This window comes from Chinchilla lanigera, unplaced genomic scaffold (assembly GCF_000276665.1).
Source record: "Chinchilla lanigera isolate Chin_1 unplaced genomic scaffold, ChiLan1.0 scaffold00118, whole genome shotgun sequence".
NCBI lineage: Eukaryota > Metazoa > Chordata > Mammalia > Rodentia > Chinchillidae > Chinchilla > Chinchilla lanigera.
This window is the reverse complement of record NW_004955519.1, coordinates 4,384,894-4,405,705: the sequence shown is the minus strand read 5'-3', so window position 1 is coordinate 4,405,705 and position 20,812 is coordinate 4,384,894. Positions and strand designations below refer to the sequence as shown.

General features: G+C 43.0%; 1 protein-coding gene across 6 annotated transcripts in view; it reads right to left on the bottom strand.

Moving 5' to 3' along the window:
- Gpm6b (glycoprotein M6B) overlaps nucleotides 1–20,812 on the bottom strand; it is a 144,986-nt gene that overhangs the window by 26,483 nt on the left and 97,691 nt on the right. The window contains exons 1-2 of one of the 6 annotated variants that reach the window (XM_013506990.1): nucleotides 14,763–15,205; nucleotides 6,620–6,739 (exon numbers count right to left, since the gene is read on the bottom strand). The exons of 1 other annotated variant lie outside the window; for it this stretch is intronic. In XM_013506990.1, the coding sequence (XP_013362444.1) occupies nucleotides 6,620–6,739; nucleotides 14,763–14,823 (181 nt within the window). In that variant the 5' untranslated portion in view covers nucleotides 14,824–15,205. Of the gene's footprint in view, nucleotides 1–6,619; nucleotides 6,740–14,550; nucleotides 14,579–14,762; nucleotides 15,206–20,812 lie in introns of those variants that run through there. 4 more of the 6 variants (XM_013506991.1, XM_005409191.1, XM_005409192.2 and 1 more) reach the window with 4 other exon arrangements.

Genomic DNA, 20,812 nt, shown 5'->3' with positions numbered 1-20,812 from the left:
GCCACCTCTGTGCTGAGTGCCAAGGACAGCAACAGGTAGGGCAGGACCCAGGACTTCTGCCACACAGACAGAGGACAGGAAGACAGAATTAGGGACAAGAAAAGGAAAGGGAGCTGCTTAAAACATACATGTTCTGCCAGGGGGACCGTGAGAGAGAGAAGAGCAAAAGAGGCTCTGACATGACCACAGCGTGGGAGATGCAGGTGTGGGAGTGTCACAGTGACACTCAGTCTGGGCTGACTTAAATACCTGTTGGACTCCTGAGCAACTCAGAGACTGCGCGATCTTGGCCACTGAAATTGTTCACCATCCTACGTGTCGTGAGTGCTAAAGGCAATTCACTCTCACTCAGTGCTATGAATGAGAGCTTTCTTGGACCCAGGCCCTGGGGCAGGACAAAGCAGAGAGCAAGACAGGAAACTCACAGAGACATGGAACACCTGCTAGGTTCCCAGGCTTTGGGAAAGTGAACTGGCCATTAGCATTCAGGAGAGAAGCCAGGGCTTTGAGGGGACCCAGGTGCATTTCCGCCGGGAAATGGCAGGCAGCTGTGGAGTGTGCCCTAGTGATCTCCACCTCCTATATTCACGCCTGTGGGGGTCCCTCCCCTACAGTATGGCTGCACCCCGGGCTTTGGTTGTCAGCGTTAGGATGTGGCCAAAGTGATGGGCATGTCACTTTGTAGATTCGGGGTTCTGTAAGGCTTAAGGTGGCAACTTCTAAACTCTGCTGTTGGAGCACACAGCAGCCATAGATCACCTGTAAATAAATGAGCATGGCCGGTTTCGGTACAGGTTTGTTTACAAAAACACAGTGGGTGGAATCACAAGCCTGGTCTAAGTCAAATCCTCAGAGAAATCACCATTGATTACTACTGTGGAGCAGCGCATAAAGGTAAAGTAGGTTGTTTCAGGACATGGAAAGGCTTGTTCTGACCCCGTTATGTTGCCTTCCAACCAGATATTTTATCACTAGAGTTATTTTCCTTAAGCATTGTTCATGGAAGTTTCTAGATAAAAGAGAAGCATGATTTTCAGAGAAAGCCTTATCCCACAGAAACGTCACTCTGATAGCCAAAGCAGTCCATTTAGTACAAAAGCCATTTTTGATCAGCTTTTCATGGAAATGGAAAGAGGTTGGGATGTGGCTTTCTTGGGTGTGTTGGGGGTACCCAAAGAACCCAGCCTGGAGAGGAGGGAAGCCAACTTCAGCTACTTCCCAGCCACTTCAGAGAGTCCCCAGTTACCTTGAAGGGTGGCAGAAGACTGCAAAACAAAATTAAGTAACTGAAAGCAAAGCATGAGGTACATCATAAAGGAGATAAAGACTTATCGTTACTTCTAAAACACTGAGAATTATTAGGTCTGGAATAACCCAAACCATGTCCCTAAAACTAGCCTTTGTGCCCAAGAAAAAGCTCCACAGCAGCATTCAGTATGATCGATTTGCTTCTCAGCACTGCATTATGTGTCTGCCTACTCTGAAATGAGGAGCAGACACAGGACCAAAAGGTAAAGACAGTGGATGTATTACAGACACAGGAGGCCATTGTTACTTAATCAAGCGCTAATCATATACTGACAATACAGCAAACAAAATATTGAACACTGCAAACAATCAGGAAATACCATCAAATAGACACTCACATATAAAACAGCCCATTGTAGCCTGCAAAAAAGTATCTACAAAATTGTTACTGTATAATAGGCCACATTTTGTGAAAACTGCCAGTGATTTGAAAATGAAATAATGTCCATAGCAGAAAACAAAATGCATAGAACCTACAAAAGCTCCGGGACTTTACAGCATGAGCCTAAGCTACACTAAGCTTGCCTGGTGTTCACTATTTCCCTCCATTGAATCGTAAATGCGGAGTGACCGGAAGTATCCCATAGGCTGAGACCTTCCTGTCTCAGAAACCTTCTGCACCAAGACTTGGGGGACGGGCAGGCAGCACCATCAGATCCATGCAACAGCACCAGCCCACAGTTCTGGTAGATGTTCAACCACACAGAGGTTCCACAGTGCAGAGAAATAGAGGTGTTTGTCCTCTTCAAATACATCTCAAGTGCTTTGGAAAAAGACCTCAAGCCCAGTGGCCTTACAACCTTAGGTTAGGAAAGAGTGACCCTAAAGAATAATGGCAAAAATCCAATAGTATTTTATAGGACTTCGAAAAGAAGAAATCCCAAATTCAGCCTTGGGAGTATAGGAAGTAAGGAACAAGGCTACAGTCTCTAGGCAGCCTGCCTGAGGTCACACCCGGGCTGACACAAATCCTCAGAGAGCACAACCTGGGTCACAGCAGTGATCTTAAGATGCCAGTCCTTCCTCTCAGTCACCAACCTGCCAGGGCTGCTCAGGAATCCATTCTTGGCAGTGCAAGTCATAACACTTGGGCTTCTTGCTGAGCACCAACACTCCCAGCTCTCCTCTCCCCATGCAAGGGCACTCTCTTTGTCGGGACTGCTACAGTTCTCTATGGCCAGCTCCACGCAAGGATCACAGCAACTGGGATTCGGAAGGAAGGAATGGGCGATGGGTGAGGCAGGGTAGGGTGGTGGTGGTGGTGATCGCTTCCTCACTTGTCAGGCTGAATTGTGACCTACAGCCCAGGGACAGTTATTCTTGGCCTGCTAGTTTGTAGCCCATATTGTCTTTCACGTCACTGGATTACATTTAAAGAGGAGATGAGAGACATCAGAGACCCTGCTCAGCTCCCATCAACAACATTCTCCTCTGGTCCTTTGCTGAAAGGAACCTTTACCTTCTTCATTCTTCCTCATCTCCTTCATCAAACAAGCGGCTAAGAGAATCAAGGTCATTGTCCTGCAATCCAACAAGGACTTAGCATGGTCACAACTGCCACAGCGATCCTTACTCATGCTTCTCCAGAAGGAGGGAGGGAAGGAAGAATCAGTACCCTAAGCAATCCTCTGGCTTTTCCAAAGATTTCTAGAGATTTCTAGATCTCTTAAGGGCAAGTTCACATTTTCAGTTTCTTCCTACGGTCTCACTTCTTGCTCTAAACTAGTGCTTCTCAAGCTTTCATGTGTGTACACGGAAATCTTATGACAGTGCAGGTCCTGATTCAGTATGGCTCAGTGAGGCCTGAAGCTCTGCATTTCTAAAAAGCTCCCAAGGGATGCCACAGCCCATATTCAGAACAGAGGATCAAAATTCTCCTACTACCCTGTGAACCCTGTGTAACCCAAGCTACAGCACCGGGGAGTGCAGATCTAGTGTTAGCTGTTCCTTTTGTACCCTACTTGCCCCAGGTAGCCCAGCATCAGGCAGGCCTGGGCCCCAGGCAGTCTCCCAAGGGGCTGCTCATGGGGAGTCCCTTTGATCTCCGCTGGTGAACACCACCCACCCAGAGGGGCTAAAAACAATGTAAAGATAACAAAAAAAGATGATGAGAGAGTCCTAAAAAATGTAATTCTATTGGGAAATTACAGAAGAAAGGAAAGACAGACAGACATGAAAAATATCAAGGCCAAGGAGACGGGAACCACCTTGACCTTTCAGGGGTAGGGGCGACTAAGTAAGCTGGGCAGAGGCAATGTCGCCCATAGCAACTGCACAGGTGAGAGAGGCATCTTCTACTGGCAAAGACTTCCTGCTCAGCCTGTGTCAAAACCTCTTTATTCCTCCATGGAAAGAAACAGAATTCTACCCACCTCCCCCCAAGAAAAAGCAGCACACAAGAGCCATATGGAATTCTCTATTTTCTCCCTCACACCATCTGGTTTGGGATCTAAGTACAGAATGGCAACCGCATTTGATTCTGGAGCCAACCTCCCAGGGCCTGGAAAGGCGCTAACAGGGCTGGGTTAGGTCTCACCCCTGGCCTGCACCATCATCTTTCTACTCTCAAGCATTAAGGTCTCTGTGGCTGGCTCCCATCAGTTTATGCCTCAGAAGCATCTTATGCCTACTGATTGCAGTGGATGCACACATTACAGCATGTGAGGAGAGCCCATCTCAGGAGCTTTCCTCCCTACTGCATGGAAATCTCACTTGTCATGTCACCAGCAACCCCATACCATACAAGCCTCATAGCGTCTCATCACGCTATTCCGAAATTCAAAAACAACCCCTTGAAACTATGGATTTTTTTTAAAAAAGTTTTACTTTTTGCCTAATTTAGCTGACAGTAAAACCTATGATGACTCGAATGTCCTTGGTGCCAAAACCCAACTGGAATGGACAAGGGACTGATGTCTGCACATAGCTACCTCGGGCTCTGCAGAGATGAACGCATTGCCCAAGGCGTGGCACCCAGACCTTGTGGTGGCATCGTGCCATATACCTTCGGAAAACCCAAACTCTTCAGAATTCTCAAACAGGTTAACTTCAGAAAATTAATTAGAGTCTTGCATTTCTGTTCTTAGCTGGTGCTGTTGCTTAGAATGCCAATACTCTGAGGTTTGGTAAAAAACAGAAAAATACAGAAATCTTCCTCCAACACTCAGACAAGGAGCTGCTCGACACTTGCAGAGAGTCGTCAAGAACTACAGATAGAGGTACATCACCCCTCCATATTGGTGTTTACTCTTTTTGTTTGTGTGGCAATGGACATTAAACGCAGGCGCTTAGCACTAGCTACCTCTCTCAGCCATTTTTTTTTTTTTTTTTAAATTTTTTGAGACAGGATCTCACCAAGTCGCTAAGTTACCCAGGCTGGGTTCAAACTCTCAAACTTCCTCCCAGCATGCTTGGATTACAGGCTTGTGCTGCCACACCCAGCATAGTGTTTACTCTTTACCACACAATTTAGTGAGTTAAAATACTGGAAGGACTCAAGTTCCTTCTGGATTTCCAACTGCCTTAGCATCATCAAGCACTCTCAAAATGAATCATTCTATCTCACCCATAGTGTCTGATACATTGGGGGGCTTTGTTACACTGACAGATATTCCTTCCTCACCCCCCACCTTGAATTATGCATATCCAACAGGTGGGGGCCTTTTTTACAAAACAGCTTTAGATATAATTTAGATACCATAAAATGTACCTGTTAAAGTGTACAATTCAGTGGTTTTCAGTAGATTTACTGAGTTGGGCAACCGTCACCGCAATTTAATCTTAGAACATTTTTATCACCTCAAAAGAAAACCCTTATGGCCCATCAGTTGTTAATCTCCATTCCCAACTTCCCCCAGCCTCTGGCAACCACTCATCTACTTTTTATCTCTACAGATTCACCAGTTCTAGAATTCCATATAAACAGTCATAACGCATTGGGTCTCTCCTGTCTGACTTCTTTTACTTAGCACCACGCTTCTGATGGCCACCCGTGTCCCACCCCATATGTCAGTACTTCATTCCTTTTCATCGCTGATCAGTAATCTGTTGCATGGCTATAGCACATCTAATGACAATTTGTAAATCAAGACTCCAGAGCCCTCTGCATCCTTTAAAGGATCTCTGAGGAAGGATGCCCCATCCATCCTTTCTCAGCTTTTCTAATCAGGAGTAGACGGGCACCTTTGGAACCAGCATCTAACAGCCATATGTTGAATGAAGGAAGGCATAGCCCAAGATAAAGAACTGACTCCAAAGTCAGATTTCAGGTTAATAAACCTGACGCCACAATCTAGGTCTTAAAAGGACACAGAAAGAGTTCTGTTAGACTATGGATTTTATGACTGCCCTTCAGTGGTATCTTGCACTGAATCTCAGGATTGGAAGCTCTACAGTTCTACTTGTCAGCATTTCTGACTTAGTCCTCAAAAAGCAAACAACCATTTGGGAGAAGTGACATTATGGGTTGACACAAAATCAGCAATACTTTAAGGCTGTTGCTGTTTTCCTCTGACCCACTTCCTGCTCGTTATAGCAGCATCTTACGCAGTCTGAATGATAGCTTTTTGTTGGTAAAAATCGGAAAGTTTCAGGGTTGCAGACTATTAAGCCACATGTGGACTTGGGGCCACGAGAGCATGAATGTGCATATTGCGCAGCATTCTCTCCATTCTGGGTCCCCAAACAGACCTGCACACATTTCACTCAGACCTACCACCTAGCACTCTGAGAGGCCAGTGTTCATCATGACCAAGGACAGTGGAAAATGGGCCCAGTGGACCTACCTGGTGGGATTTGAATACACAGTGAAAATCACATAGGCTTTGATTTTTCCTTCTCAAAGGCAATGACTCATATTAAAAGAAAGTGGTGCCAAGTGGCAGGGTTGGATGGGCACTGGGGATGCTCAGAACTGTCAGATCCAAGGTTCCTTGACTGCCCTGGCCCAGTTCTGGGCCTTGAGTTGGACAGGTATGGCTCCCTTCCCTACTACGAGTTCACACACTGGAAATTTCATGAGTCACCCAAAGACATATGTCACTGCATACTGTTTTCTCTGAGAAGAAGAGGTGGGGGTGAGGAAAAAAGGAATGGGGGAATAAAGTGGAGAACAATGGGGTGGAATGGCAAGGGAGAGAAAAATGAAAGATGATCAAAAAATTTGCAAAGGGTCTGTTCCACCTTCGCCCATGTCAACAAATGAATGCATCGAGGAAAACATGAAATATCACCAAGCCGAAAGAGCCATTACAAATCATAGTAAAGATAACAGTTGACTTGCTATGAGAATTCTCCCCAAGGCTGTATTTACCTGGACTGCTCAAGGGGCTAGCCCTGTCCCCCAGGGTTGGCACAGGATGGTACTGGTGGTTCTTTGAGCCTGGGTACATCCAGTGGTACCTGCCAATTTCCATTTCAGCTCTGCTGTTCACTGCCAATTTCAGGTGGCAAAGAGTCAGTGTCTCTGTCTCCAGCAAAGATTCTATATCAGCATTTTATGTTATTCTTTTACCATATAGTTAAAGGAATGGGGAGTTCAAAAAATATGCATTGAAATGCAACCTTTCAGCACCAACATATCAAGTCAGTATAATAAATGTAAGAATGTTGGGAGTTTCTTCCTCCATTTTTGAATTTACCCTTACACAAAGCACCAAAATTGTGTTTTCTTTTGCTCAGTTTCTTCCCTCCTCCCCCCAACCCACCTCTTAAAATGCTCATTTTAGGGAAGATACTATTTATAGTTAAATTTTGGCTTCTCGCAGTAGTTTTCTTTGTCGATTTCCTTTTCAGACCAACAGAGCACTATAATTACTGCCAGCTGTACAAGCAAAGGTGAACACAGGCTAACTCTCTATAATGGTCCCCAGTTTCCATCCTAAAAATTTGGCAAATTATCCCGTGGCCTGCTGAATTCTGAATGAAATAAATGCCTGTCCTCTCACTGACATCTGTGGTATTCTCTGTCACATCTTCTTCAGCTCAGTTAGTCAGAACCTAGAATGTTCTGGATTAAATCCAGTCTCAGTGACCTCTTGCCATGTTACAAAGGGCTGCTGGCCTGGGGTCACACCACTGCTTACTCATTCAAAGTGGCGACAACTGGTCCCCGGGGCAATCAAGTCTCCTTCTGGTGATATGACCCTATTTCCTACTTCTTAGAGCTTTGGAGAGGAAAATACCTATCAATTTGCCTGGCACAGACTAGGCTTCTGGTAACTGTTAGATGAATTATAATCTTGAAGATCCTGAAAAACCATTAAGTCACTATGGCCAGTTGTTTGCCTAAAAAATCCCATAAAACCTAATAAGAGGTTATAAATAAGAGGTTATATCCTCTGGGGTACCACAAATATTTAAGGACAAAAAAAAAATGCCTCTGTTGTTGACTTGGGTAATGATTCCGTCAGGGCAGTGGGTTTGAATGTCCCACATGGCACTGCAGATCACTGAAGATAAAGACCAGCAAATAACCATATCACAAGGCAATAGGCCAGCACCCTCTCCAGGCCCACTGAACACCTCACAGAGCCTGCACAAAGCGCCAACTCTATTCTCCAACAAGTCTGAAAACTCTCCAGGAGTTTCCATTTGGGAAGCAGAGACATCCTTTCCTAGGTGGTGTTTTAGAGAAAGTCCTTTGGGCTCGAAGGTAAAATAAAAATGGCTTGTTAAACAGGAAAAATAAAAGATACTTGGATAAGATCAGAATGATACAATTAAACTTTTTTTGCTGTCAATAATGATGACCACAGCTCTAACTGATGACCACAGCTCTAATTGATGGAGGGCTTAGCATATGCTGGTCATGTTAAGCACGTGATACCTGTTACCTCACTTGCCACAGTTACCCTATGAAATCGTTCTTCCATCTATGATCACTTGTTCACAGTAATTCAGACATGGGGCAGAGGAGCCTGGGCTCATGCCTGGCAATCGGCCTCCAGAGGGCGCACATTCAACATGACCATATCCTCCAGGGCCTGAGTACTTGCCGAAGTTTTCTACTCTTGCAGAGGCATTAGTTAAACACAAGGAGAGTTTTTCTGAGGTCCACGTGGAGGTGAACTGGGTTTCTGTGTCTTATAAAGAAAAGGTCCAGGTCCTCAGCTACTGATATGAATTTAGGGTGAAAGTTCTAAACTCTCAGCCTTCCTTGGATTTAGATGTTTACTATTTCAAGGGATTCTTGGAGACAAAAGTTGTGCTATATTCTCTGAAGCAAAGAAATGCAGCTAGGCTGGTGGAAAGAGCCAGAAGGTCAGGTCAGCTGATGGTACAATCCATTTTCTCTTGGTGAAGAGGTAAGCCTTTCTCACTGACTCCCAAGCAAGAGCAATCTAAGTCGCTTAATCACTTCTTATGCAAACATTTTCTTTGGGGAAGGGTATGTGCTGGGGATCTCACCTAGGGCCTTATTCATGCCAGGGAAGCACTGTACTACTGAGCTTCATCTGCCTTCTTCAGACTGTATCTCTGTACACCCAGCACACAGTTGGCACCCAATAAACATTTGCTAAATGAATATTTGGGTGAAAGCAAGGGAACACCTTGGCACCCTGTGACCCGGATGTAGCCCTCCTAACCTTGCTGACTTCCACCCTATTCAGGCCATGCAATTCAGAGGACTCCTCCATACCTTGTCCTCATCTCTTCACCTAGATGGGGCTATCTGCAGATTCCAGGCACTCAGATACTGGCTGCTGGGTGACAACAATGAAAGACCATGGACTCTCCAACACTGATGTACTTTCTGAGAAAAAAATGGCAGTCATGCCTGAGACACTTAATCTAGCATAAAAATATGGCAAGCCAGTAGATGCAGAAGTAGGACTGGGCAAGTGGATGGATGTTTTCTATTTCCTTTGACTAATAGTTCTGGGGAAGCCTTTTGACAACAGTAAGTCTGTAGATGTGAAAGAAAAGAAAGCCACTTCTATTTTATACTCTTGAGCCAAGCTGAAATTGAGCCATTAAATTTAAGGTTATTTATTAAATATCAGAGATCACAATATGCATTTTATTCCCAAGGACGGGGTCCCAACACCTGAGTCATCTGATTGCAAGAAGAAGCCTCCGCTAGAATGATTTGTTAAATGTCCTGTTCAATTTCAGCGTCTGACAAGAATGAGGAAATGGCTTCTGCTCCACAGGGGAAGACTGCAAAAGCTTCTTCCTTTGAGAGCAGAAGATAGAGGTGAAGTGAGTAGTGGTGGCTTATGGAGTGGTCATCACCAAATGCAGGCATGACACAAACACTGAGAAACTGAGAAAAGGAAATTAAAAAAATGCCTCATTCCCTTTTCCCCTCTTTAGTACCTAGGAAATTATCCCTGGAAGGACTCAGGTAACATGCACTGAGCTGCCGAGAAGGACCATCTTGACTGGGCAAGGTCTTTCAGGGCTCTAATTGGGCATCCTTTGTTTTTAGTTATTAGTTAAAATATTAAAGGAAAGCCGTAACAGCAGAATTTAGTGAAGGCTGGCAAACCGTGAATATCTATGTTTGTAACAAAGTTTGCCTGGAACCCAGTCCCAGCTTTTTGTTTCTAAACTATCTATGGTCGTTTTCATGCTGCAATGGCAGATCTCAGCAGGTGGGACAGAGACCTGGGACCTGCAAAGCCCGAAATATTTTCTACCCAGTCTTTTATGGAAAAAGAATGTGAACCCTGGCATTGGATGTAGCATAGTAAGGCTTGACAATAATAAGCCATTAATGTAGTTAATACAATCAGTCTGTAGAACAGAACATTATTTCATTTTCTCTTATTACATGCTCTAAAAAGAAATATCACTGGGTTGGATAGGAATCAAGATTCTCCTCCATGGCACTGTTGTCTGCCATTTAATTTGCCATTTAATTTGCCAACAGCCAGCAAAATTACAGTTAAACCCACGATTATATTCCTAGTAGTGGCTAAGATGAGTTAGCTCCCTGCCACTCCTAGCACATAAGCTAAGAAGACAGGAAAGTATGACATTTCAAAGGAGAGCATTATTAGATGAACAAATGAAGAAAGAAACGATGAACAACAAAGCACATTTGTGAAGCTGGGATTGGAGCCTCCCTCTCTCAAAGCCAACATGCATCTGGCTCTTCCTCCATCCCACAGCCACTCCTGTTCTCATGTGTGTGTGCCTCTGGTGCAGAGGAGGAGAAAGCAAGGGAGCGTCTTTGGAACAATCCAGTTCATCACCAGTCCTGATGAGGGGAAGTTGATATCATAAGGACACTGGCTCTTTTGCATGCTCTCAGCTACAGCAAGACTCACAAGTCATTTTATTAAGATCATTTCCTCTAACTTGACCTGTACTTCTGAGTAACAGAGAGATGGGATCTTAAAACTTGCAATCTGAGTTCAGGTTTACATTCAATTTCAAGGAAGACAAATCTAAATTTCCAGAAATGGGCCAGAATTTTTTTCCTAAAGGATCAGCAAGGCCGGGTCTTGAAAAGCATGCTCATAGCATTGATGATATAAAAGTAGCAGATCACCAAATGGCTCTTTTCTCTGCACTTAATATTTCTTTTTTTAAAAAGTCCCTAAAGGATGTCATATCATACCTATATGTGTCTCACACCATCTGGCTAGCCACTTTTCTCTACAGCCTACTCCCCAGATATCTCCTCTTCAGATGTCCACCCTGGCAAATTCTTACAGAGAATAACTGCATCTAAAACTTTCTCTGGGCCCTATACACAGAAACAAGTTAGGAAATGACAGCAGAAATTCACTATGTCATAAACCATTATGAAATGTCAACTGTGTCCATCTGGGTTACAGCATACAAGCTGAGAAGGTGGAAAAGTGCTTTTCTTTCTGAGCAAAAAAGGGCCACCCAAAGGCACACACATTTTGTTAAATTAAAAAATGTAAGAAATTACATCTACTTGATCAAAACACTAAAATGAAGTTGCTAATGTTTTAAACAAGTCAATAATTTGAATGTGTTTCTTACTCTGACAATATCCTGCAATTTATTTTAAATTAAACATTATTTCCAATTGACTGTATTTTTCTTCCTATGTGATTAGGAACTTAACTTGATGCCTGGATTCTGGAATTTATTTCAGCTGTGATTCACAGGAACTAAACTAGCCTGACTATAATTATTTCAGTAGAATCCAATTTCCTACACATAATAAAAATAATTTGCATCACAGATAGTCAAATTTTTTTACATAATAGTGTATGAAGAGTTGCTGAAATTCAATTGTTTTTCTCCCTAGTAATTACATGCTCCTAACGATTCTAGATGCATCTGTTTTCACAAATGAATTGATGTCAAGTAATATTCCATTGAAATAAACGGAAACCTAGCTCTGTCTTTTTATTATTGGACCCCATGATCTAGTTCCTTTAATTCTGCCTTACTCATTTTGTCCACTTATTCCATTCTCAATGAATCTGCTTATTCAGTCCTCACACTTTGATTTAATTTAATGCTCTCAATTTAAAAACTGTCATTTGAAATAATTAAGCATTTCATACATTCGTCTGAGAAAACCTGATTCCTTTCCTTTTAAAATCCCTGAATATGTACTGAAAATTCTTGTGAATTTTGGTCACCCGGTAGTATTCTGCGATAAAAGCAATGAGACAATTTCAAACATATAAATGCTCTCCTTTTATAAAGCCCTGGATTATGTTTGTCCAAAATAGGAACAAAGGCATTCTTATTTAGTTTTAAAAGAAACAGCTCTCTTGGTGGGAGTTAGTGAAGCACAGTAGCTGGGACGTGTTCTGCTGTGGAAACTCCCTCCAGGGAAAGAACACAGACTAGGAAAGCTGAGGCCAATTTATAAACCTAAGCTTCATTTATATTCTTAATAGACACTGTAATAATTATCCAAAGCTATTAATTCATGAGCCTTTCAGTGGACAGGAGTATGCCGAATTAAGGGACAAGCTTTGTCTCTGTCACCAACAATTAAAAACAAGGGAGGAAGGAGGATTAGAGGAGAAAACTATGTGCATAGAAAACTCCCCTTGAAGTGACAAAATGTATAGGATTAAATTTAGGAAACAAGGGCCCTTGCTGACAGACTTAATAAAAAAAGAAGAAGTAGGAGAGGCGGGGAGTCATGAGGTCTAAGATGATATCGTGCATCCTATAAGTAATGATGGCAAATCTGTAAATGTCAGCATTTATCCTGTAAATCAGAGGGAAAACGGGCCCGAACGAGCACACCCAACTGTTGTGGCTACCGTTTTATGTGGAACTTAAAACAACAGGAAACCAAACTATAAAGACACTTTTGTGTGAGTCTGGACTTTGCGCTGGTTTATGAACTAGTTCATCGAAATGAACATTAATGGATAAAGCCACCCTCCAGATCCACATTTTGGTAGGTCCCAGAATGATCACAATCCTTGTGGCTATAGATCAGTAAAAATAAATTTCCTGGCCCATGTTCTTATTCAAGCAGGTACGCATCATATGTGTGATACTATCTTTTGATCCCTTGGTGTTTTTGAATTATTTAATGAACAGCTGGTATTTATAAGTTTTGGTAACTTTAAAAATTCCTCCAGGAATGATGTTTTCATTTCTAACTTTGTCCCTAAAGCCGCAGCTCATGGGTTTTCATATACAGGTTGTCAGCAATGTAATGGCAACCTGTAGACCTGTTATTGAATAATATTTAATTGACATAAAATTAATAACAGTCCATGAAACAAAATGCTAAGATATACAATTGTGTAGTAAGGGCTGTATAATAGTTATATATCCTTTGGTTGCTTTTGAGAGGAAAAAAGTGAAAGGTATGTTTCTGCAGAGATCAAAAATGGTTTTATTTGCTAAAGGCAAACACCAGTGAAAATGAAAACTATGTAGGAAATAGAATCATCTACTTTATGAAAACAAATTGCTATAAACTGTGATAGACTTCTTCAGAACAATTCTATTACATTATTAAACTCTCTAAATATGCAATCAACTTAGTGTCTGATCATGCACATGAATCTTTAAACTTTTATCTCACTTCCTCAGCTTGATGAATATTCCTAAGAGCTTCTCTTCTTGCCTGTCACTTGGTCACTCACACAGATTTGAAAAAAAGAAAAAAGATACCTACAAGAAAAGACAGGGTGGTCTTTTGTTGCGGGGAGGTAGGTGCAATAAAAAGACTGAACTAGACTATCAAGTTTAAAATTAAGTTGCTAGCTTAATGTCCCTGAGTTCTAAAATGAAAAAAAAATGGTTAAAATGACAAATTAATGTTATTTGTGTTTTATCATACTTTTAAAAGTAAACTTAAAACATGAAATCGGTCTGTTTGGGATAAAATGTCAACGTATACAGAAATTCTATATAAAAACAAGGAGTCTTTACCCCAGCATGCTGTTAAATCGAACCACATACAGTTGCCATTTTTTGTAGGCTTAAAATGGTTGACTATTAGCAATTTCATCTGGTTCAACTTTATAGTCACAAGGAAAACGTAGTTGTGCCTCCATCCTGGAAAATCACTACAGTTTAGTGACTGTCATTGGCTCGAGGGCCACGAGAAATAACCTTAGCATGACGGTTTTTGGTATCAGAGTCGCTGCAGTTATAGAACATGTTTTTGCACATTTATGACTGGCTACAACTTCAAGCGAGGGACATCAATTACAATGCAGTCCTATGCCATTAACCTAACAGTGGCTGAGCTGATTTCATGGGGCAGCACACTTGACATCAGTTGGGATTTATGAAAAGAGAGATTAATTTTAGCTCCTATTTTCTGCCATCTTCTTACTGTAAAAACACCAATTTCTTGAAAAAGCTACCTTATGCATCGAAAGTGTGAACTGGGCTAAGATTACCTTTAAGGAACAAGACCTTTCTTAATTTTCCTACTCCAAATCTTTTACATTGTAATTAGCAGAAGACCTCCCCACCCCATCAGCACTAGGTGAAAGAGCTGACATCCTCTCTCTCAAGCTCCAACTGTAAATGATTATTACATGTCACAGTCAGGGCCTGATCTACGGAAAGAGCAATCATATTAGAATAAGAAAATCAGAGAAGGTCCAAACTACTACCATAGTAGCGGAACCAAAGCATAATTAGCATGCATGCCCGTCTAGTTCCTCCTCGGCATTAGCAGAAGACACATATTCCATGTCCTTGGAATATCACATGCAGAACATAGCACCTCGATTATGATTAATGATATTAATAAAAAGACAGTTTCCCCAGTCCAGCTGCCCAAGGTGACAAACGACAGATCCTTCTATGAAAGATCACCTTCCGTAGAAAGATTTGCAACAGGACTAGATCGCCGAGAAGCTGTTCTGTTCATTTAACATCAGCCCACAGGAAACCACCACCCCGAAAACAAGCTCATGCCACAGGGATTGTATCAGAGCCATTTTCAAAGAGGGACAAAACCCGGCTAACCCTTTTCAAGCACCCTCAGTGAAAAGCTTTAAACAGGCTATTGTCAGAGTGCTGGGTACCTTTTCTCTCTTGGCTTTGTTCAGTATTTTCCTCGGCTGCAGTTTCCATGGCTGGCTTCATACCATCCACCAAAAATGCTTTTGCCTGCTCCCCCCAACACACGCTTTTTTTCCTCCTCTTCCTTTTCTTTTGGGCTCCCCTCCGTCTCTTATTTACACCCGCCTGATTGAGAAGCTCTGTTCTTCACTACAGTAGATTACAGTCCCTTCCAAGATGCACAAGTCTTGTCAGCGTCAATTTCGCTCTGCCTACTGGTCCATAAAGACAGCTGGCAAGGAGCAGGCAGCCATACGTCAGCGAGGATCCCAGTTATAAAACAGCCATCCTGCGCCCGACTGTACCCCCACTCTCAATGCGGCTGGGAGAGGATCTGCTCCCCCACAGGCTCTTGCTTCTTGCTCTCTTTCTTAAGATCTCTCTCTCTCCCCTCCCTCCTTTCTTCTCGCCAACTGCACTCAGTGAATACTAATTAATTCTCTCAGGAAAGAATAGATTTGTGACATCAGAGGAAGGGCTGCGGAGGAGAAAGTAAAGAGCCCCCTCCCACCACGTGACTTAGTTGGTTGGCCACAATGTATGTCGTCTCTAGGGAGAATGTGTGTCCTCTTTCCCATGCCACCCCTTTATGGGCCATTGCAGTTTTACTTTCTCTGTTTATCCCCAAACTCACGTAAAACATAGCCAAAGGATGTGCCCATGGTCTGTATTCTATTTGCAGTTTAAAATGCTACTCTTTCACCCGATCTCTAGATAGGCAGGTTAATTTTGTTTAAATATATATTAAAGATGAGCGGTAACAGTTCCTATGTGGGAAGAAAAGCCCAATATGGATTTAACGATAGCAACGTAGCAATTCAGCAGTAGAATGCACTCCTTTGTCAGCAGGTAATATACGTGATAGGATGAGAAACTTTAAGTCCAAGCCCTGTGTATAAAACGGCTCCCTTCCTTTCTTAAAAATAAGTGTTGCCGGTTACCAGCATAGCTTACCGGCATTTTGGTGGTTTCTGAATGAAAACTAAAATCTTTAATTCGGTGTGGCTTCTTCTGGATGGAGTTTTGTTAAAACCCCTCACTCAAAATCAAAAGGGCATGTGCAAGAGCATTTTAAATGTTCACCAGAGGCTACGGTATCCGTAGTGAGGATTTTGATGGCTGATTTTCACAAGCCTCCCTGCATACCCAGATACTACTGGACCGACATCCTTAAGGCACCCTAGCATGTAAATCTTGATCATGATTACGAGCCATATGTTCACAAGCACTGCTAATTTCTGCACCATTTTTAATGCATTGGGCCACCCCACTTACCTCCATCTTCCCTATTTAAAAAATTATAGAAACTCACATGCAATAGGAAGATGACAATAAATAACCAAGAGACGAGGGGTCCCTGACCTGACTGCCTCTGCAACTTGGCTATGCTTAACACCCACCCCAGAGGCGATGGCAAGTTGGAGACCATCTCTCTCCTAAAACTGCTTCCCCGAGTTTGGAGGGTTTGTTGCCCAATACTTTAAAAAACTGTGTAAGATTTTGAATCAAAATCCTCTAACAATCTGATCTCTTAATGCATTGGTTTTAGGTAATCCCCGCAACCTAACATTCAATACTTCTGGCTTGTTAGACAAGAAAAGATTTGGAAAACCAGCTGAGCCTGCTTTAACAGTTCCCCGTAGTTTTACATCTCATTTTTCCTATTCCCCATTGTCCTGGAAGACCACGCCCACAATCAAATATTCCCTTAAATGATGGCCTCTGCCAATTTTATTGTCCCCTGGTGAGGGGATCCAGAGGCATGGCAGCCTAAAATGGAGACTTTAGGAGGGGAAAAAAAAAGAGTCCTTTGTGATGTAACTACCTTCATGGGAAAAGCCTACGATGTGTCCGAATGGGAAAGTTTTAAGCATGCTTTGCAAAAAGTACTTAGGTCCATTCAGACCAAACGGTGGGAAGTACTTGTGTGTGACAGCCTTGTTCCCCTAACAGTTCAAATGAAAATTAAAACCAAAATGAAATTCAATTCAGCACAAAAGAAAATTGGGATTAGCCATGCTATTGTTTTTTTTTTTTTTTTAAGTTTCTAATGAAGTCATTTAATTCTATTACTGGCAGAGTAGAATAATTTTAGGGTACTGATTAAAAATTTTATCTGTCTGTTTGTCTATCTGTCTGTCTATCTATCTATGTATCTATCTATCTATCTATAGAGTCTCACTATGTTGCCCAGGCTGGCCTTGAATTCCTGGGCTCAAGTGATCCTCCTGCCTCAGCCTCCCCAGTAGCAGGCGCTGTACCCAGCTAGAAATATTATTTTAATATTGATACAAGCAGAATATAGAAAACATTCTTAATATAAGGAAAAGCCTTAGGTCTATACCATAGTGACAAAAAATCAACTGGATGAAGTAGCCACAAATCCTCAGGTTACCACTTTTATCTGCTTTCACTCTGAAAAGCTACAGGAAGATGAATACGTCACCAGTTATGCCTTATTCACAGCCTCATCATCTTCATTAGGACAATGATATATGGCAATTCTAGAAATTACCATTGTACCAATTCATAAGCAGCCTCAAAATATCACTGATATTTATGATAAACCATTTGAATCAGAAAAATAGTCATAGAAACACTGTCAACAATATGAAAGAAGACTGAATATGTTTCCAATATCTCCCAGGTAGGCGTCTATGTATGGTCCAAAATGGTGGACAGAGCAAATGGATTATATGCGAAATGTCTCCTAGAACTGAAAATGTTTTTCTGAGCCCCATGCTGCAAGACAATACAGATGCTTCTAAAAGCAGGAAGAAGAATCCTGCCACAAAGTGGGTATGTGCCGTCGAACCGGGTGACATTACTGATGCTGCCAGAAAGGACCAGCAGATTCACATTGTTCCTCATACAGACCCCGCAGCCTCCTGCAGGCTGCAGCTGCTCAATAAAGGTGTACAGGTGGCCTGCCACGTGCTAATGTCTACAAGAAGGACAGATGCAGGCACTGTCCCTGCCCTCTCCGGGTGACCCCCCAGGCTAAGGTGATGCAGAGAACTCTCCCCAACCAGGCCGGTAGTACCTGCTACAAGTTCCATGGTACCACAGGGACAATGATGAGGGCAGAGGAGGCTTCCTTAAGCACCTACTGTGTACACCACTCTGTGCTAAGTGACTGCTCAGCCGGTGGACAGGTCGCTGAGTAGCACACGGATCTAATATGTGTCTCTATTCCTGACACAAAGCCACCAGAGATGGTATCCAATGTCTCTGTGGCCCAGTTTTCTGGAATTGCCCTTTAAGTTTCTTCTGGCCTCAAAATGACTCTTCAGGGGGAGTCATTAAGCACCAAGAAGAGATGCCTTCAAATTCCTTTGAACTACTAATTCTTCTGCGATTTCCGTGTTTTATACAACATTCATGTAATGTGCAGAATGTGCTGGCATGATTCTTCCCCACTATCCCTCAAAGGACATAAATGCTCAGTGCAGTCATGCCAGAACCAAGGAACCTCACTTCATCATCACGTGTAAAAATCCTTCACGTAAATGAATTTGAAATAAATCGCTTCAAATTTTTGGTTGAGTGACTATTTTCACATTATTTCTCGTGGTTGTAGCAAATATCTGTACCTTCTCTTTCCTTGGAGAAAATAGATTAAATAGAGCAAAAACCTCTCTCTCTCTCTCTCTCAATAATAGGGAATGAACTCAGGGCCTTCGCATTGAGCTACTCTCCAGCCCTTTTTTATTCTGAGATAGGGCTAGGCTTAAACTTACAATCGTCCTGCTTCAGCCTCCCAGAGGGCTGGAATTATAGACATGCAATACCCCATCAGCTAAGAATTCTTAAGTAATATATCTAAAGCCCAAAATACACTTTTTATTGAGTAGAAATATCCAAAATATTAATAATTCCATGCTACTTAAAATACTGCCTAAATTTAAAAAAAGCAGAAACTAGAGACAGAGAACAGAGCCAGAAATTTAGAATATGACTGCCTAGAATTGGGTCCCTTGCATAAACGGATTTTCCCGAAGCTTTACTGATTTGGCATTGTCTTTGTCCTCCATTCACACAAGTAGACACGTTTTCATCTAAGGTGGGGTTCTGAGAAATGCCTTTCAACTTCATCTCATTCCTCCTTCCCGATGTCCTCTTCCTGTACTTCCTACATACCTGTCTTCCTGCCCTTTATGGGCAATGACCCTGCACACTGCTCAGAGCGGAAGTAGATCACGTAGAGACTGTAAAGCTCCTGAGCGCATGGCGTCACCGGGAGTGCTTCTCTCACGGCACAGGTGGTTCCCAGGGAGGCCACTGGGCCAGACTGGTCACCATCACTAACTCCGAGCACAAGCATTGTCTCTTTCTGTCCAACTGCTTCCCACCCTAATCAGCTGTTTATTTAATGGCAGGCAGTGTCCTCATTAGGAGCTTCAGCTGCAGCCAAAACAGTGATTGTTGAGTTTGGCAGAAGCCGACTTGAGGTGTGACGAGCCTCTCTCTCCTAGGAAGAAACACTGCCCCTAGACCTCATTTCCTAAAAGAGAGCAGGAGAATAAGTTCAGTGGCAGTGGGCCAAGGGGTCACAGGATGCAGGCATGGCAAGAAAAGCTTCAGCTACCGGATTGCAAAATGGGCACAGCAGAGGCACACTGTGCACGGGGTTGCATGCGTGTCTTCCGCACTGGCAGGGACCACGCTTGCCTGTCTCTAGCCAAGGTCAGCACTGCTGCCTCTCTCCCATCTCTTGCAGCAGGTTTGCTCAATGTCTGCATGAATGGCTTGGGGCTGCAAGGGCTGCCCGGAATTTATGGTAGATGTTTTGTAACACACCTGGCCTCTTCTCATTATATGCCAATATCACCACCCCAGTTTTCTAAGGTAAACTCATTGCCAAATGTGTCCCGGAAGTGCAATCACCCCCAGTTGAAAACCATTGACTTAAATCTCTCTAGTTCTCTGTTGTTTCCTTTGGCTATAGTGACATTCTCTCAATCAGTGGCTCGTAAGCCTGGCTGCACCCTGCAATCATCTGCCACGGTTTGACAGTACTAATGCTGGGTGCCACCCCGGAGTGTGACTGGAGAGAAAGGGGTGTGCGGTGGGCTTAAGGTAACGGTATCATGCAGCCAGCTGCCATAGGCAGTGGGGACACACAAAACACAAAACATGTGCTGTGATGACAGTGACACAACCAGAGCTATTTTAAGAAGCATGTACAGTGGGAAATTGGACAGAGGGATAGGAGATCACAGCAATGAGAGTCAGGGTGACCACACTTGACAGGGGAAGGTGTGGCAGAAATAAAAAAACAGCATCAAGGGAGGGATTGGGGGTTCAGGGTTGATCCCCAGACTTTCAGTTTGACTCCCTAGAAGGATAAAGAATGTTACAGGGAATATGGGGACACTGGGTGATGCGCTGGCTTTTAATATCTTTTTTTATTAGTATCTGTTTGTGATACATAATAAACACAATCATCATAGGGAATTAGTACATGTGCATATGGCATCTTGATCTTTTCACTTCCCCTTTAGGCTGCTATGACAAAGTAGTACAAACTGAGTGGCTTTTAAACAATAGAATGGTTCGCTCACTGTTCTGGAGGCTAGAAGTCCAAACCCAAGGTATGACCAGGCCACCTTTTCTCTGAAGGAACCTAGGGGAGGGTCCCTCCTCACGTCTTCTAACTCCTGGTGGCAATCAGCAATCCTTGGCATCATATGGTGTCTTCCTATGTCTCTTCTCATAAAGACACCAATCATACTGGAGCAGGGCCTACTGGAAACAAATGTGGTCCCATCCCAACTTGATTATATCTGCAAAGACCCTACTTCCAAACAAAGACCCGTTCACAGGAACTAGGGGTTAGAATGTCAGCATACTTGGGGGTGGGAAGAGGTCACAGTTCAATACCGTCCAGGTGACAATGACTATCACCTGTGAAAGCTATGCAGGCCACATCTACACAGCTGTTGAAGATGGGAAGAGTCTGGAAATGCAGATTTGGGCGTTACTAGCAGAGAAGAACCAATTATTGAGGGAG